Here is an 18,993-nt window from a genome sequence, read left to right as displayed (position 1 = left end):
TTGAACCCTTTTGCAGTTGGGTAGGTCCTAGGTATAGGGAGACTCGCCGGATTTTCGCACGACTTAGGACGAATTGGTCTTTTCTTTGTTTGTATTGAGTCGATTGTATTATATAAATGTAATATGATGGTCAGGTGAGCCGGGACAGCCTTCTTCCTCCGCCCAGCCGCCACAGGAATTTGTCGTCAAGTCTGTGAGTAAAATATTAATTTTAATTGTAATTTCGATATTATTATATGTTCAGCATGCCCATGCATCACTTATATGCATATATTTATTTAGTTAAACTCTAGGAACTAATTATGTTGCATTCATATCTGTTAATGTGACATGAATGTTGTTTTGGTAATTTTGAGCAAAAGTGCGTTGGCGTGCGTGTGATGTGGTGTGGACTATGGATAGGACGGGCAGGCGATCACGGCTTGAGTAATTCATGGACCCGATCCTTCGAGGGGTAGTCACGGCTTGAGTAATTCACTGGGACCTCGATTTGGTTATTAAGTGGAAGTCCGAGCTTGAGTAATTACCGCACTGTGTTGGATTTAAGAGAGTCAGTATAGGATCACCCCATATGTTATGATTGATACTACAGGTGTGTGAGTGCTCCAAATTACCTTTTGATGTTATGATGTGAAAATGTTGTTTATGTTGCATTTCACTCTACAGGTGCATTATTTCGTATAGTTATAGAGATTATAGTTAAGATTGATATTTTACTCTCCGAGTCGAACGCCACTCTGTTCAAAAATTTTTACAGGCTACAGGAGGATATTTAGTCTGGGTTAACCTGCTTTTATACTTCGCAGGTTGTTTATCGATATTTGTGTAATTTTATTTACTCTTAGAATTTCCGCATGTGTTAGCAGTAATTATTTGAAATTGGTCTGTAATATTATATTCATGTTGGACCTGTAAACTTAATATTTTAAGTCTGTTTGATGGATTGGATGAGGGAGCTGAGCTCCCATTTATTATTATGTTGATGAGTATGTGGAGGGTGAGCTGAGCTCCCAATGGATTGTTTATTGTGTTTACAGTGTCGGGTGAGTCGAAAACTCCCGTTGGAAAGTCCATTTTATGGCCGGACTGTCCGCTTGTTTTCTTGATATTGGGCCCAAATGGGCATTAGAGATGGGTTAATGAATAGATAAGTCTTACTACGGGCCTCGGGGCTTTAGGTCGCCTGTGTCCTAATGCAGGTCCGGCCCATAGGTTGGGTCGTGACAAATGTGGTATCAGAGCTTAGGCTCCAGATTCTTAGGGAATGTTGTCTAAAGTGTTGGGAAAAGTCTAATAGGAGTCACATGCGGAAAAATAGGGTCCATATTCGTCTTGCATTGTCGTCTTTGCTTCTAGTTTCTGCTTCATATATTGTGTGTAAATATGAGTCTATAGAGCTGTGCAATGTGCAATTTTGAATTTTGTGGGCTAATGCTGCTGAATTTCAGGAAAATGCGTAGAAGCAGGAGAGCTGCCACTGCACCAGAACCAGATGTGCCTGACGAGGTGTCAGCACAGGATGAGGCGCCTGCCCCGAGGAGGCGGGGTAGGAGGCCTAGAGCTGCTCAAGTAGAAGAGCAGCTACCCACGCTCAGAAACGTGCTTTCATGGCACAGGGTCCCATGGACCCCATGGCAGCTACTCTAGCTGGTCTGCAGAGAACCATCGACATGATGGCGCAGTATATGGTCCACCCTCCACAGCAGCAGCAGTCCACCGCACCAAGAGGGGAACCTTACAAACAGATCATAAATTTTAAGAAGTTGGTGCCTGGTACCTATGATGTGTCAGACGATGCATATCGGTTTTTGGATTCCTGCAGACAGGCAGGAACAGAATTACAGTTGACTGATAGAAGATTGATAGAATGTATGCAGCACGTCATGGGGCCCATGCCTAGACAATGGATGAATGACTACGTGTTACCCCGGATGGAGGGTTTGACATGGGCCTGGGCCAGGAACTTTTATCAATCGGTTTGTGCGTAAAGCTTCAGAGATCGAAGGTGGGCCTTTGAGGCCTTAAGACAGAATGGCAGTGTCCAGAGATGAATATGCTCTGCACTTCGAATTGAGCAGATATGCCCCTACCAAAGCAGATTCACAGAGACTATGAAGGTGAAAAGATTCCTAAAGGGGCTTGACAGAGGTATGCGAACTCGCCATGATGTCGGATCGATCTTTTGATGTGGTGGTTGATCGAGCTGCATGCATTGAGATTAGCTATGCCGTGGATGACAAATGGAAGAGCAAAGAAAAACAAAGCAGAGGGTTCCTCGTGTGTCCTTCTATGGGTACTCCTGACAGGTGGCTGTGGTAATTACAGAGGATATGGTAGGAGCTAGAGAAGTGGTTTCGCATAATCACCACGAGGATTCGCACTGTGGCACGGATCCAAAGCAGCTGGGTACATGAGTTCTGGTCCAGTTCAGATCCTCCTTGGCACCTTGTGCACAAAGTGTGGAAGAGGACATTCAGACCTTGTTTGATGGGATCAGAGTATGCTTCTGTGTGGCCAACCGGTCACTTTGCTAGAGAATGCCCCATGTTCAATGAGCCACGATGGGGTCACATGGTTCTGCATGAATGTTCCTCACGCTTGTATCCGGTGCTTCCAACATGGCAGTGGGCCGGCCAACAGGCCGAGGACAAGGGGGACGTGGATTTGGAGGCGATCAGAGGTAGAAGTCGATCGTGGTTCTCGCCACTCAGTAGGGGTCAAGCTCGGTTTTCACCCCGACCCACCGGGATGCTCAAGCTTCAAATGCGCTTGTAAGGTGTATTCTTCCTGGTCTGCTCTTATGAGGCTCGTGTTTTGATAGATCCGGGTGCTACGCACTCATTTGTCTCCCCTGTGTTTGCCATGAGGTTGGGTAGAAACCCTACAACCTTAGAATGCCCTTTGTCGGTAGCTACCCCACTTAGTGACAACATAGATGTAGACATGGTATTTCCGGGCAGCCCAGTGGTAGTGGATGGAAAGATCCTCCCAGCAGACTTGGTTCCTCTACCAGTAATGGATTTCATGTAATCTCGGGATGGACCGTTGGCAACTCATTATGCCACCTTAGACTGCAGGAACAAAAAGGTATACTTCCACATACCTGGTGTGGAAGAGTTTAGCTTTGATGGTGATAGGAGCGTGGCTCCATATAATTTGGTGTCAGCAATTTGTGCTAGAAAAATGTTGAGGCGTGGATGCCAAGGGTATTTGGCATTGGTGAGAGATACATCTGTAGAAGGTGTCAGCATGGAAAATGTTCCTGTTGTCAGAGAATTCATGGATGTCTTCCCTGAAGAGCTTCCAGGGTTGCCACCAGAAAGGGGAATAGAGTTCTGCATTGATGTTATTCCGGGTACAAACCCCATATCAATGCCACCTTACAGGATGGCACCAGCAGAATTGAAAGAGCTGAAGGAGCAACTACAGGAGCTCTTGGACAAGGGTTTCATACGTCCGAGCACTTCACCCTGGGGTGCTCCTGTTCTATTTGTGAGAAAGAAGGATGGGTCATTGAGGTTGTGTATCGACTACAGACAGCTGAACAAGGTGACTGTGAAGAACAAGTATCCACTTCCTCGGATCGATGATTTGTTTGATCAGCTCCAACGAGCTAGATTCTTTTCCAAGATAGACCTGCGGTCAGGCTACCATCAATTGAGAATCAGGAATGAGGACGTGTCCAAAACGGCTTTCAGGACAAGATATGGTCATTATGAGTTCTTGGTGATGTCTTTTGGACTCACTAATGCACCAAAGACCTTCATGGACTTGATGAACAGGGTGTTCAAGCCATTTTTGGACCGTTTTGTCATCGTATTCATAGATGACATTCTGGTATACTCTCGGACCGAGGAAGAACACGTGTGGCACTTGAGGATGGTGTTGCAGACTTTGAGGGAGCACCAGCTATACGCCAAATTTTCGAAATGTGAATTTTGGCTAGAAAGCATCTCATTCTTGGGACACGTGGTTTCAAGTGACGGTATTCAAGTGGATCCCAAGAAAATTGAAGTCAGAATCGATTGGCTTAGGCCTACAACAACACCGAGGTGCGAAGTTTTCTGGTTTAGCTGGCTACTACAAAGCGTTTTGTGCAAGATTTCTCCGTGATAGCGGCTCCCTAACTAAGTTGACCAGAAGAATGTTCCATTCATTTGGACAGATGATCGTGAGGTGAGTTTCCGTAAGCTCAAGGAGTGTCTAACCACCGCTCGTGTTGACACTACCCGTGAGTGGTGAAGGATACGCCGTGTAATCGTGACGCCCAGAGTTGGCCTAGGGTGTGTTTTGATGCGTAATGGAAAGGTAGTGGCTTATGCTTCAAGGCACTGAAGAGGCATGAGCAGTACTTCCCCACCCATGATTTGGAAATGGCGGCTGTAGTCTTTGCTCTTAATATCTGGAGTCACTACCTGTACAGTGCTGTGTGCGAGATATAGACCGACCACAAGAGTTTAAAGTACATCTTCCAACAGAGGGATTTAAACTTAAGACAGAGAGATGGATGGAGCTTCAAAGACTATGATTGCACCATCCAGCACCACCGGGAAGGCCAATGTTGTGGCGTATGCTCCGAGCGTAAAATCTTCCGCGCTTTGGCGCACATTTCAAAGAGAGAAGAGACCGTTGATTCGGGAGGTACATGAGTTGATGGATCAAGGTTTAATCCTAGATCCGCTGATGAGGGGTATTGTTGGCTCACTTTTCAGTGAGGCCGACTTGAGGGACAGAGTTAGAGTTTCCCAAAGACGAGACCAACAATTGATGAAGATCATAGAAAGAGTACAAAGAAGGTGAAGGTGGTGAGTTTGGATTTGCCAATGATGGCGCCCTAGTGCAAGGTTCTAGGATATGTGTGCCCGATGTGGACAACCTCAGAAATGAAATCATGCGAGAGGCACACTACACACGTGTCCACCCAGGTTCCACCAAGATGTACCATGATGTGAAAGATAGCTAGTGGTGGAATGGCATGAAGAGAGACATAGCAGACTTTGTGTCCAAGTGCTTGACTTGTCAGAAGGTGAAGTTTGAACACTAGAGACCGTCAGGGAAGTTGCAAGAGCTCCCTATCCCAGAATGAAAGTGGGAAATGATCACTATGGATTTTGTGATTGGGTTGCCTCGTACCACGCGAGGATATGATTCGATATGGGTAATTGTAGACCGCTTGACCAAATCAGCTCACTTCTTACTCAGAAGACTACATACTGTGGCACAAGATGTCCCGCTCTACATTCGAGAAATAGTCGATTGCATGGAGTTCCTGCCCATAATATCCGGCAGAGGGCCCCGCTCACTTCTCGGTTTTGGAGAAAGTTGCAGGAGGCACTTGGCACACGCTGAACTTCAAGATGCCTTCCACCCTCGCATGCAGCAGACAAATTGAAGGACAATCCAAACATCAAAGACATGCTTCGCATGAGTGTTTTGGATTTTGGAGGTCAATGGGATGATCACTAGCTTTGGTGGAGTTTGCCTACAACAACGCTTATCACTCCACCATAGGAATGGCGCCTATGAGGCACTATATGGAAGAAAGTGTAGGTCTCTCTGTGTTGGACAGAAATGGGGAAGCGAAGGTGCATGATGTAAACCTAGTGCAAGACACTTTAGAGATAGTTCCTTTAATCGTGGAACGATCAAAACAGCCTTTTCAAGAGGCGTAAAAGTTATGCGCACCCAGCACGGAGGGATGTGGAGTTTGCAGTGACGACTATGTATTCTCAAGGTTTCTCCAATGAAGGGAGTCATGAGATTTGGAAAGAAGGGCAAGTTGGCACCTCGGTATATTGGACCTTTGAGGTTACCGATAGAGTTGGAGCAGCTTGCTCACGGTTGGAGCTACCACCCAACCTCTCTCACGTTCATCCCGTGTTTTACATCTCCATGCTCAGAAATACATTCCCGATCCTTCTCATGTAATCGCAACGATGTAATAGAGCTAAAAGAGAACTTGACATTTGAGGAGCAACAGAGCCATAGTGGACTACCAAGTGAGACAAATGAGATCCAAACATATCCCTATGGTTAAGGTTTTGTGGAGGAGGAGTCGATGGTGGAAAAGTGCACTGGAGTCGAGCGGGACATGTAGCAAGTACCCTTACTTGTTCAATGCATAATCATGTGTTTTATTCTCGCTTGTGTAAAAATTCGAGGATGAATTTTCTCAGTAAGGGGGAAGAATGTAACACCCCAAATTTTATTATTTATGAGTATTTTTGATATTTTAATTTTATTTAAATTTTAGGAATTTTTTGAGATTTTTCGATTTTAAAATCGGGTTCGATTTTCCAAAATATAAAATTTGATGAATTTAAAAATTTTAATTTAAAGACCACGTGGCAAAACTAAAAATATATTTGGAGTCTACGTATTTTTCTGAGTTTTACGGAATTTTTTCGGAATTTTTGGACCTCGTTTTCGATCCCGAGGCAGAGTAAAAATTCAAAATTTTATATTTCGAATCGAACCGGCCGAATCAAACCGGACCGGATCGGAACGGTCGAATCGAACCGGCTCCCTTTCCTTTTTCTTCTCCCGCGCGGGTCGTCCCTCTCTTTTCTCTTTCTTTTCTCTCTCCTCCTCCCGCGCTGCCGCTTCCAGCTCCGCCAACCGGCCGATCCGCCACCGATTGGACCGGTCTTGTGTCTAAAATCATCTACTCGGCGAGCTTTCCATAGACACCAAGAACGCCGAAATCCATCGAGCGGTTTGTCCGATTTTTGCTCGGAAGATTTTAGCCCATTTCGACTTTTGGGCTAGATTTCTCAAAACCGTGAATCCCACGAGGAAACCGAGGCCACCAGCACGCTCCATTCGCCGAGAGCTTCAACGACATAAATTTCGAATTTTCCGACACCGCTTTTCGGTGGGTCCCACGGAACTTCGCAGTGTAATTTCGAGCATTAAATGAGCTTAGAAAATTCTAAAAATTTATGTACTAACCCCGTGTTATGGGCTTCGTAGGTATCCTCGATTCGCGGAAATTCGGCGATTGACCGGTTCGCAAATTTCGGGCCGCATGCACTGTGGACCGAAAAGTCTCCGAATTGGACCGAGGTTTTGGCTAGCCCCATTGTCGACGCCCCGAGCGCCCCCAAGTCGGAATCGCAAAGGTAAACCCAAACCTAGTTTTTACGTAATTTTCTAGTGCTTAAATATGATTAAAAATCCATAAAATATTATAGGTAGCTAAGAAAATAACGATAATTTTTGCAATAGATTAGTAATATTGATAAGGACCGGGGCAAAGTTTTATAATTTTTAGAGCTTGTTTGGGCGCTTTTTGCAAAAATGATCAATAATAAAGACTAAATTGAAATTTTGCGTATTGTGATGGATGATTGATTTGATGGGCCGGGAGGGGTCTGTGTGATATGATTGAACTGTTGATATATGGATTGTGAGTATAGAAGTGTGTTTTGAACCCTTTGCAGGTTGGGTAGGTCCTAGGTATAGGGAGACTCACGGATTTTCGCACGACTTAGGACGTAATTGGTCTTTTCTTTGTTTGTATTGAGTTAAATTGTATTAAATAAATGTAATATGATTGTCAGGTGAGCCGGGACAGCCTTCTTCCTCCGCCCAGCCGCCACAGTAATTTGTCGTCAAGTCTGTGAGTAAAATATTAATTTTAATTGTAATTTCGATATTATTATATGTTCAGCATGCCCATGCATCACTTATATGCATATATTTATTTAGTTAAACTCTAGGCACGATTTATGTTGCATTCATAATCATAATGTGCCATGAATGTTGTTGTGGTAATTTGGAGCGGCAGCGTGCGTTGGCGTGCGTGTGATGTGGTGTGGACTATGGATAGGACGGGGCAGTCACGGCTTGAGTAATTCGCTGGGACCCGATCCTTCGAGGGGTAGTCACGGCTTGAGTAATTCGCTGGGACCCGATCCTTCGAGGGGTAGTCACGGCTTGAGTAATTCGCTGGGACCCTCGATTTGGTTATTAAGTGGAAGTCCGAGCTTGAGTAATTCACCGCACTGTGTTGGATTTAAGAGAGTCAGATAGGGATCAGCTCCCATATGTTATGATTGATACTACAGGGTGTGTGAGTGCTCCAAATTACCTTTTTGATGTTATGATGTGAAAATGTTGTTTATGTTGCATTTCACTCTACAGGGTGCATTAGTTCAGATAGTTATAGAGATTATAGTTAAGATTGATATTTTACTCTCTGAGTCGAACGCTCACTCCTGTTCAAAAATTTTTACAGGCTACAGGAGGATATTTATTCTGGGTTAACCTGCTTTTATACTTCGCAGGTTGTTTATCGATATTTGTGTAATTTTATTTACTCTTAGAATTTCCGCATGTGTTAGCAGTAATTATTTGAAATTGGTCTGTAATATTATATTCATGTTGGACCTGTAAACTTAATATTTTAAGTCTGTTTGATGGATTGGATGAGGGAGCTGAGCTCCCAATTATTATTATGTTGATGAGTATGTGGAGGGTGAGCTGAGCTCCCCAATGGATTGTTTATTGTGTTTACAGGTCGGGTGAGTCGAAAACTCCCCGTTGGAAAGTCCATTTTATGGCCGGACTCTGTCCGTTTGTTTTCTTGATATTGGGCCCAAATGGGCCTTAGAGTTGGGTTAATGAATAGTTAAGGCTTACTACGGGCCTCGGGGGCTTTAGGCTGGCCCAGGTCCTAGTGCCGGTCCGGCCCATAGGTTGGGTCGTGACATCTACTTTCTCCCTCTGAAAATCTATTTCTCTAGTCTTTTCACCTCATAATTCTACAGTTCTCAATTCAAGCATAACTCAGTAAAGTGATAACACAAGAGCATATTGAGGTCAACTACAGAGAAAAATAAGAAATTAAGTAAAAGTTTTCATAAAATCCAAATCATTTCATGAAAACACAATTCTTTTTTTAACTCAAAAGATCAAGATTAATTTTTAAATTTTTGTTCCAATTATATTCAGAATACAATCAGTAAATGGCACTGCCACTGCATGCATTTTTTACAAGATTGAATCAATAAAGAGACTTGATTTTCAGATAAGTTGAAAAAGGAAATAAAAAAATGATATACCTTTCTTCATCTCTCTCTCTCTCTCTCTCTCTCTGCCGACACTCAGAAATCCAGTGGTCTCTATTTGTGATGCTTTATGAATAGACTTTGCTTTGTTGTGGCACTAAGTGCGCGAAAGCCTAATTAGAAGTTTAAATTAATTGTAATTAAATAATATATTATTGATTTTTTACTTAGTGTCTAGTTTAATAACAAAGATGAAATTATTTAAAATGACGATGCTATACTTTCAATCTCACTTCTAATAATTTCTTTGTTGGATATTTTAAAAGAATGACACTAATTAGATAAAAATGGATTACATCGATATGATGTCAGTTTATTAAAAAAAAATGATAAAGATAATTTATTAATATATAAATTTTTATATTTTGTGTTTTATATGCTTGTTATAAAATTTATCTTAAATTATAATCTTCTGGTGATAATCAAAGTGGGGCAAAGGCTTCAAATATGGGTGGGGTAAAATTATCAAATCTAATTGCAAGATGAATCCTGTCTAGAAAGAGGAAAGTAATAGATAGTTCACAGCATTGATCCTAGAGGGAAAAAAAAAATGTTCACACCATAGTAATAAATGAGAGATAAGGTTATTTCTTAAATTAGAAAAAAAATTAAAAGATTAGAATTAAATTATAAAAATTGTGTTTTTCTCTAATTCAAGAGACCGCAAAATAAGCCTTTGGGAGTAGGTAATATGAATTCCAAGTTTGGCCCACCAATTAAGAAAGAGATGGACCCAAATATGACACTCACACACTCCCTCCCAAAGCATTTGACATTTTAACAAGATCACCATGGTTTGCCAAAACATAGACACCTTGTAGTATTAAGCGTGTATGAGACTCTACTTAAGCATCCATATGAACTTCTGTGTTCCCCCCCCCGCCGCGAAGATCTTGGGTTCGTTAAAAGGCCTTAAAAGACTAAGAGATACAAACATAATACTTGGCTCATAGCCAAAAGACAAAAACTTGGCATTCCAATCCAATTCCAACAAAGTATTTTTTGAATCGAGAAAGTGGGACTGCTTGACATAAGGGAAACCAAAACTAGAGGATCCAATAACAACAGTAGTTAGCGTTGCTCCTAGCCATGGAGGTCTTTCGAGCATGTGAAAACTGGCAAATCCAGTAGACTAAGAAGATAAACCATCACTACCAAGCCTCACACCCGACACAGGATCAAAGCTAAAAAACCATTAAAGTTTGGTGAAGAATACGCATGGGAACCAAGAAAACATTCACCCAAGGAAAGAATAATGGAACAGGAAGAATAGGAAAGAGGCAAAGCCCGAATTGGCCTCTTAATCTCATATAGCCAGAGGGTGCCAGCTCTCACTTGGCTGGCTCTTGCAACCCTTGGTGTTATCTCCTCTCCTTTAACCATCACAAACACTTCAACTCGCCTAATACACCTCTAAAACCTAAATAAAGCATGCAACCCATCAAAGAGCTGAGCAGGTCAACCAAGAACCCTCTCTATTGCCGTAGACTAGCAACAAAGAGAAAACAAAAACCTATATGTACAACCCGTACCAAAAGATGGGAGGGAGAAAACCCACTTTCTGGCAAGGAAGCAAGCCCCCCTTGCCCATGAGGGGGCAGGAGAAGCCATAGATCTTGCAAGAAGAAAGATAGAAAGCCCTAGGGACTAAGCAAAAAACCGAGAGAGAAATTCTCTCTAAAAAAAAATAGAGAGAGATGCTTGCCGCCAAACTAGGATTTGGCTACTAGCCTGTGGCCTCATATAAACTTCTAGTCAAAAGTCTTTTAAGTGCCTTATGAATGAATCTCACTTGAAAACCTCTTTGTATCAAATATTGGCAATTGAGCTTTCATTGCTAGATTTGGATGTTTATGTCACAAAGAAAATTATTATCTACCGCCTTACCTTATATTTGAATGTGCCATTAGTTAAAAGAAGGTGACATGAATAAAGAGTTCAAAGCTTTTTTTTCTAAAGAGAGAGAACTTCGTTCTTCGCTTCTTTTCTTCTTTCGGGCACAGTCTCTTGCTTTGCTGCCATTTGTGACTTCTAGACCTAGACAATGGGCTTCCCCACCTCCAAGTTGAGTGTAAACACCTTTTTGAGGTAATTTGTTTTGCAATTTTTGAAAATCTTTGAAGAGGGACTATGAAGAAAACCTACGGTGTATTTTAGTTTAGCTATGTTTAGTTTCTAGGTATGATATTGTTTGTGCCTAGCAAGAGGGTTCTTTTTATGAGTGAGATGCTCAGCAACTCTAAGGGTCATAGAGCCTCCTCAAAGGATGGAAGGCCAACCCCCAATGCTACAAGAGAATGATAAGCTAGTGAGCTTTACCAACGTCACCCTCCCATAGCCATGGCAAGTGGCTATACTTTTAATCTCTCAAGGTTTTGTGCTAGGTAGGTTTGATTTTCAAATGGTGTTGCCCCAAGGGTTCACTAGCTCAAACTAAGCTGCTGTATTGGAGGATGACTTTGTTTTCTCCCCAGCCAGCTTCCAAGGTAGGCTGATGGCGCTAAAAAGTGAGAAGGATAAGGATTTTGCTTCTCCTTCTTTGGTTCCCAAGACTTTACCATTTTAGGTGCTAGACTTTGTACTTTGGGGTGTCTTATGGGCCTAATGTTTCTACTATATTTGTTTATTGGAGGCCCATTATTGTAATGGTTCAACTTTAATGAAATATCATCTTATCTTTCGGTAAATAAATAAAGTTAAACTTACCACAATTTTAAGTAAAACTTAAACGTTTAAATTAAACAAGATGAGGAAAAATCCTCACCTGATTAGGCAGGTGTTCCAGCTAAAATGGTGATGTGGCATGTCCCAGATGAATTTTTACAATTAAAAATTTCATCTCTCCAAATAGTAATTATATGGTAACGTCATTATTACAAGTTGGATGAATACATGAAATAACAAGCCTCTAAAAATTTAACATGTAAATAACAAGCTTTTAGAAATTAAATATGTAGAAGAATAAATTTATCAGAAGAAAAAACTGCTTGGTAGTTTTTTCTTTTTAGGGTCCACTTTCTTATCCATGTGTTAAGCTTGTGTTGACTTGCCATTTCCATGTAACGATTGCCTACAAAGAATCACTGTTGTATCATATGATTTTTCCTCCCACGTCATCTCTCTTTCTCTCCCCTCCATAAACAGCCTTCTCTCTCCTCAATTTCTCTCTCAACCGTAAACTACTTTCTCCCTTCCTCACACATTTGCCACCTCCCTCTTCCTCCCTCCAACTCCTCCTTGGCTCATCCATTTCCTTTCCTCTTTATATTTGGAGGGAAACACATTCCCTCCCAAGGAAAATCAACATTGCTCCAATTTACCAAGAGCGACTTAAAACAGCAGTTGGCAGGAGAATAATTGAAGCAACTAGAAACACGGAAAATTTAGAGATCCACTAAGTTAGGAGATGAGCTCACCCTACTATTGGTCCCCTACCCGTTCCATGGGTTACTAAATCGCAATCAGTTTCTACTTCCCACCAAAACATTGCCCCAAATTCTACTTCCCACCAAAACATTGCCCCTAACAATCTCCATTAATGATACAAGAACACTCACCAATGATAAAATTTTCAAGCAGTATATCCAATTTTACTGTCTTCAACAATCCACATCAATAGATATACAAACTAATCCATGTTGCCTCTCAAACTCCCAAAATCTCATTAATCATTGACAAACCCAAATCTACAATTCTCAAATCCATTGCAAACTCTATAAACATTTTTCAAGACAAAATCCACTTGACTTCAATGCACATTGGAAAATTAAGACTCAGAGTGCAGAAACCCATAACTCCTACGTGATCCCTTTATGCATACAACCACTAGCCTTAGTTCAACCCATAATTATTAAAAAAAAAAAACAAAAAAAACAAAAAAAAAGCCAATAGAGCAGCACCAAGGTTCCAAATACATAACCATAAAACTTAAACACAACAAAGTTCACTTAAAAATCGAAACAAAGCCCACTAACAAGCCAAACTCAAGCTATCATACCACTTAGAGGACAGAAACATTGATCAAAGCCACAGGTGAAAACAAAAAGCTTACCACATAGCATTTAGCAACAATACATAGCAAAACATTCAACACATATGAGAATATGATGCTTTTAATAAACTAGCTATAAAGATCAAATTATCCTGAAAACAAAATTAAAGAACCCGGTCTATGAAGAGAAACCCCTCAAAAACCATCATTAAAAAGAACCCATTAACATTTTACTTCTAAAATCCCAAAAATACGTAACTTCAAAGCATTCTTGGAAATCGAAGAAGCATAAAACATACAAATCCAACATTAACGATAACTCTTCTGGAACCTGGCATGAGCACCGCGACCACCGAATTTCTTGGGCTCACAGCGCCTAGGATCAGCCACAAGCAAAGTCCTATCGCACCTAACCAAAATGTCTTTGATCTCCTTTTTACTCTGCTCGTCCACATACTTCTGATAGAAGGCAACGAGAGCTTTAGCAATGCTCTGGCGTATGGCAAAGATTTGGGAGGTATGCCCACCACCTCTGACGCGAATGCGCATGTCGACGCCGGCGAAACGATGTCGTCCAAGGAGGAGGATGGGCTCGTAAGCCTTGAAACGGAGAATCTCACGCTCCACCAGCTCGATTGGGCAGCCATTGATCTTGATTAGGCCTTCCCACGCTTGCAGTAGGTGACGGCCACGGCAGTCTTCTTGCGCCCGAAGCACTGAACGGACTCCATCGGTGCCGCTGGCGCTTCCATCGTTTGGACTTGTGTGAAGAAGAGGGAAATGGAGCGACACGACAGAAAATCGAAGAGAATGTTGTAAGCTTAATTTAATAGAAGTTAAATTAAAATAAAATTATAATTAAACGTATTAGTTGAAACCAAATTCAAATGGTATTAAAGTTCATAATCAAATTTAAATTGAAATAAATATTATTTATTTTATTAAATATTAATTTAATGAAATTCAACTTAAAAATTGAATTGTAATCTATAATTAAATATTATTTATAAACATATTACATTTAATTAATTATTTAATAAAATATTAATTTAATTTAAATCCTAAATACATCAAGTTAATTGAAATTACAATTCCGACATTATATGTAAATACATGCTCAACAATAATGATCTATAAATTCTTAAAGATTATTTTGATAATTTTTAACATGCAATAATATAATATATTTATAAAAACATATAATTAAATTTATATATTTATTAAAAGACTTAAAATTATAAAATTACATTTAATTATAAAATATTTATAATAAATCATGTACCCATATTTAGTAAGACCATATCATTTAATAACTATATTAAAATCAACACTTAAAACATATTCATAGTAGTTATAAAAATGGTAAAATGTTCAATTTAGTTCTTGTATTTATTAAAAAATTTTAAATTAGTTCATTTTTAATTTTTTTATCTAATTGAGTCTAAAAATTTTCATTTAATCTCAATTTAATCAAAAATAAAAAATTTATGACCTAAGACGCCGTTTGTTTGTAGAAAATGTTTTCCTGAAAAAATTTTCACATTTTTTAGTATTTAAAATACTCAAAAAAAATTAGGCAAGGAAAAATATTTTACTAATTAAAAAAAAATTAAGTTATTTTTAAGAAAAAATGACTTTTATTTTTTTAAAAGAGAAAGTTATTTTTCTCTATTTTTTTAATTTAAATTTTGATAATTTTATTAAAATATGAAAATATTTATACGTATATAAAATAAATATATATTATTAATTTAATATTATAACTAACACAATAAAAAATATTTTCTATAAAATAAACATAGTCTAAATTTATTGGCTTCTTGATTTAAATTGAAAATAATAAAAAATAATTTTTTATTTTGAAATTAAATTATTTGATTTATTAATTTAAAATTAAAAAACAATAAGTTTAATTTCTTGATTTTCTTAATTTTTAAAGATAAATTAAGTTTAAAATGAAACTTTCTAGATTAAATTTGACAAAAAATTTAAAATATATTAAATTAAACTTCTAAGATTAAATTCAACTTTAAACCTTATAAAAATTCATTTAACTTCATTCTTAAGCTGAGAAGGCTGACAACATGTAATGAATAGTGTCAAGCAGCATTGAATCTTGTAAGCATGATGAACAAATAATTACACAATTCATATTTTAATTTCTTCAAAATTTTATTTTTTTTTCATAATTTTATTAATTTATAAATTTAATTATTTTCAGGTGAGTTTAAAATTTTAGATTTACTTCATGATTTTCAATCTCAAAAATCAGGTCCTGCCTGTCACTCTTTTTCCTAATGCACTAATGTTAATATACTTTACGGTTTAATACATATTTGTATTCATAATTTATTTTACTTTGTTTAATTGCTGAGAAGTGAAAATATATTTGAAATTGAAAATGAAATTAATGCAGAAGAGGCTTATTTTTACTGAAAGATGAGACATTTTCCTCTGCTGTTAATGGCCATCTCTATTTTACTTCTATTCAAGAATGCTTATTTTTCTTAGTTTATGACAAAATAAATATCATGGTTTCTCTCTATTTTTATTTTAGGAAATTTAGATAATGACGGTATTACATTTTAGATAAATTCTCTTTATTTTAATTATAAATTAATATTTATAATATTTTTTTTCTTCGTTTTAGACTTTTAAAGTATTTAATTATTTTTATATGAGATTAATTAAAATAATTTAATAAAATTAATATATTACTTTATCTTTTTTATAAAAACAAAAGAAAATTTTAAGGTAATAAAACGTATAACATGAGAGTTAAATGATCATATGTATTTTTTTTAATTTATGAATAATAATTATTTTTAAGAATTTGAAAACATTAATTATAAATATACTGTTTTATAAAGGCAAACAATATTTACACATAAAATTTTACGACACATTTATAACATATATGTATATAATATTCAATATAAAAAAATCATATAAAATTCTTAACTATACATGCAAATAATGTAATATAATTTACAATTCAATCTAATAAAATTATTAATATTTAATCATAATTTAATTATTATTATGACTCATTTTTCAATATCTAAATTTTTATGATTAAAATAATATCTAATATATATAAAAACATCTTTACTAATTTTCATACGTAAAAAATAAATTATTAATAATGTAAATATGTGCAATGAGCGCACACATATATGTGAAGAATTATAATAATTAAATTATGTTTTTACCATAATTAAAAGTTTTAACTTTAATTATATTCGTACATTTATTTATTTATTTAAAAAATAATCATATATTAATAAAATAAAGAAAAACTTAGTATTTATTTATAAATTATATACAATCACCCATATTGTATAGTACTATAATTTTATAAATTAATATACTAAAGTGAACAAATTGAAGTTATAGAAGTGAAACCCAGTGTAAAAAGATAGGCTATAAAAATTAGCCCATAAACTACTTTCTCCCCTTCCTCGCATATTTGCCACCTCCCTTCAACTCCTCTTTGGCTCGTCCATTTCCTTTCCACTCTATATTTGCAGGGGAAACCATTCCTTCCCAAGCAAAATCAAAATTTGCTCCAATTTACGAAAAGCAACTTAAAACAGCAGACGGCAGGAGAATAATTGAAGCACCTAGAAACAAAGAAATTTAGAGCTCCTCCAAATCAGGAGATGAGCTCACCCTACCATTAGTCCACTGTCAGTTCCATAGGTCAGCTTCTACTTCCCACCAAAACCTGCTCCTAACAATCTCCAATAACGATACAAGAACACCCAACAAATGATAAAAATTTCAAAGTAGTGTATCCAATTTCACTGCCTTCAACAATCAACATCAATAGATAAACTAGTCCATCTCAAACTCCCAAAATGTCATCATTAATCAATGTCAAACCCAAATCAACAATTCTCAAACCATTGCAAACTCCCGCTTGACTTCAATGCACATTGGAAAATTAGGACTCAAGTGCAGAAATCCATAACTCCTACATGATCCCTTTATGTATACAAACACTAGCCTAAGTTAAACACATCCAAAAAAGAAAAAACAATAGCCCATAGAGCAGCACAAGGTTCCAAACAGAAAACCATGAAACTTGAACACAAAACCCATTAATATACCAAACTAAAGCCATCAAACCACAAAAAGAACAGAAGCATTGATCAAGGCCATACGTGAAAAATAAAATCTCAACTCATGGTATTCAGCAACAATAAATTGCAAAACATTCAACATATGAGAATATGATGCGTTTAATAAACTAGCTACAAAGATTAAATTATCCTGAAAACAAAATTTAAGAACTTGATCCACCAAGAGAAACCCATGAAAGAACCCATTAACATTTTAGTTGTAAGATCCCAAAACACATAACATCAAAACATTCTTGAAAATCACAGAAGCATAAAACATAAAAATCCAACTTTAACGGTAACTCTTCTGGAACCTGGCACGAGCACCGCGACCACCGAACTTCTTGGGCTCACAGCGCCTTGGATCAGCCACAAGCAAAGTCCTATCGTACCTAACCAAAATGTCTTTGATCTCTTTTTTACTCTGCTCGTCCACGAACTTCTGATAGAAGGCCACGAGAGCTTTAGCTATGCTCTGGCGGATGGCGTAGATTTGCGAGGTATGCCCACCACCCTTGACGCGAATACGCATGTCGACACCGGCGAAACGATGGCGTCCAAGGAGGAGGATGGGCTCGTAAGCCTTGAACCGGAGGATCTCGGGCTCCACCAGTTCAATTGGGCAGCCATTGATCTTGATTAGGCCCCTACCACGCTTGCAATAGGTGACGGCCACGGCGGTCTTCTTGCGCCCGAAGCATTGAACGGACTCGTTTGGTGCCGCTGACGCTTCCATTGTTAAGACTTGTGAGAAGAAGAGGAAACTGCGTAATAGTGAGACCACTGACGCGTGTTGCAGGTTTATATAGTGGGGTATTAGGGTTTTTTGCCTATGATGAGATAACTATTAGAGTTTTTAATTATTACGAAGCTGCCACAGCTTGAAACGTTGCGTTTTACAAGCACCATAGAGCCTCCATTTTTACGATGGTCATTTAAAATATACGTGCTTTTTATGCTTATTTTATTTTTTATTTATTATAGAACTCTAAAATTTCTTGTAAAAACATTATATAAAATTTTTAGACTAAACTATATTTTTTAAAAATAATATTTAATGGTAAAAAAATAAAAATTTAGTTATCAAAGAGTATTTTAGTTAACTTATAAAAATTAATATTTATAAGCTAATTTAATTTTATAAGTATTTAAAATTTTAAATAGTCACATATTTAATTAAATTATTTATGAGTGGTTAATAAATAGTTAATATATTTGATAAAAATAATTTATAAATATATTTATTATTAAAATATTAAAAAAGTTAAATAAAATTTATAATAAAATTTTAAAAATTAAATAAGAGTAATATAATAAGAAAATAGAGTTATAAGCATTAAATTAAATGCTAATCCATTCTAACTTATTTTTTAAATTTATAAAGTGAGCTTATAAATTTAAAAAATATTATAAATAAATAGATAAATTTATTTTTAGAACTTATAGGTTAACACAAACACTTTCTTATAATTTTGTCAAATTATAACATTTTAATAAAAATTGTCACGACCCAACCTATGGGCCGGACCGGCACTAGGACCTGGGCCAGCCTAAAGCCCCCGAGGCCCGTAGTAAGCCTAACTGTTCATTAACCTAACTCTAAGGCCCATTTGGGCCCAATTTCAAGAAACCAACCGGACAGAGTCCGACCATAAAGTGGACCTTTCAACGGGGAGTTTTTGACTCACCCGACCTGTAAACAAAATATATCATCAATTGGGGAGCTCAGCTCACCCTCCACATACTCATATCAGCATAAAAATAAATGGGAGCTCAGCTCCCTCATCCAATCCAGCAAACATGCATA

At 37.6% G+C, this 18,993-nt stretch overlaps 1 protein-coding gene and 1 pseudogene across 1 annotated transcript; both read right to left on the bottom strand.

Moving 5' to 3' along the window:
- Positions 1-13,243: 13,243 nt before the first annotated feature.
- LOC110650410 (40S ribosomal protein S16-like) lies at positions 13,244-13,883 on the bottom strand (annotated as a pseudogene).
- Positions 13,884-17,288: 3,405 nt separating this feature from the next.
- On the bottom strand, positions 17,289-17,975 carry LOC110650409 (40S ribosomal protein S16). The gene has a single exon (XM_021805368.2). It carries the CDS (start codon positions 17,920-17,922, stop codon positions 17,479-17,481), a length of 444 nt encoding a protein of 147 aa, XP_021661060.1. The 5' UTR covers positions 17,923-17,975; the 3' UTR covers positions 17,289-17,478.
- Between the last annotated feature and the right edge of the window lie 1,018 nt (positions 17,976-18,993).

This window comes from Hevea brasiliensis, chromosome 8, assembly GCF_030052815.1.
Source record: "Hevea brasiliensis isolate MT/VB/25A 57/8 chromosome 8, ASM3005281v1, whole genome shotgun sequence".
In the NCBI taxonomy this organism is placed as follows: Eukaryota; Viridiplantae; Streptophyta; class Magnoliopsida; order Malpighiales; family Euphorbiaceae; genus Hevea; species Hevea brasiliensis.
Note: the sequence above shows the minus strand (reverse complement) of the source record. Positions and strands in the feature narration are given on the sequence as shown.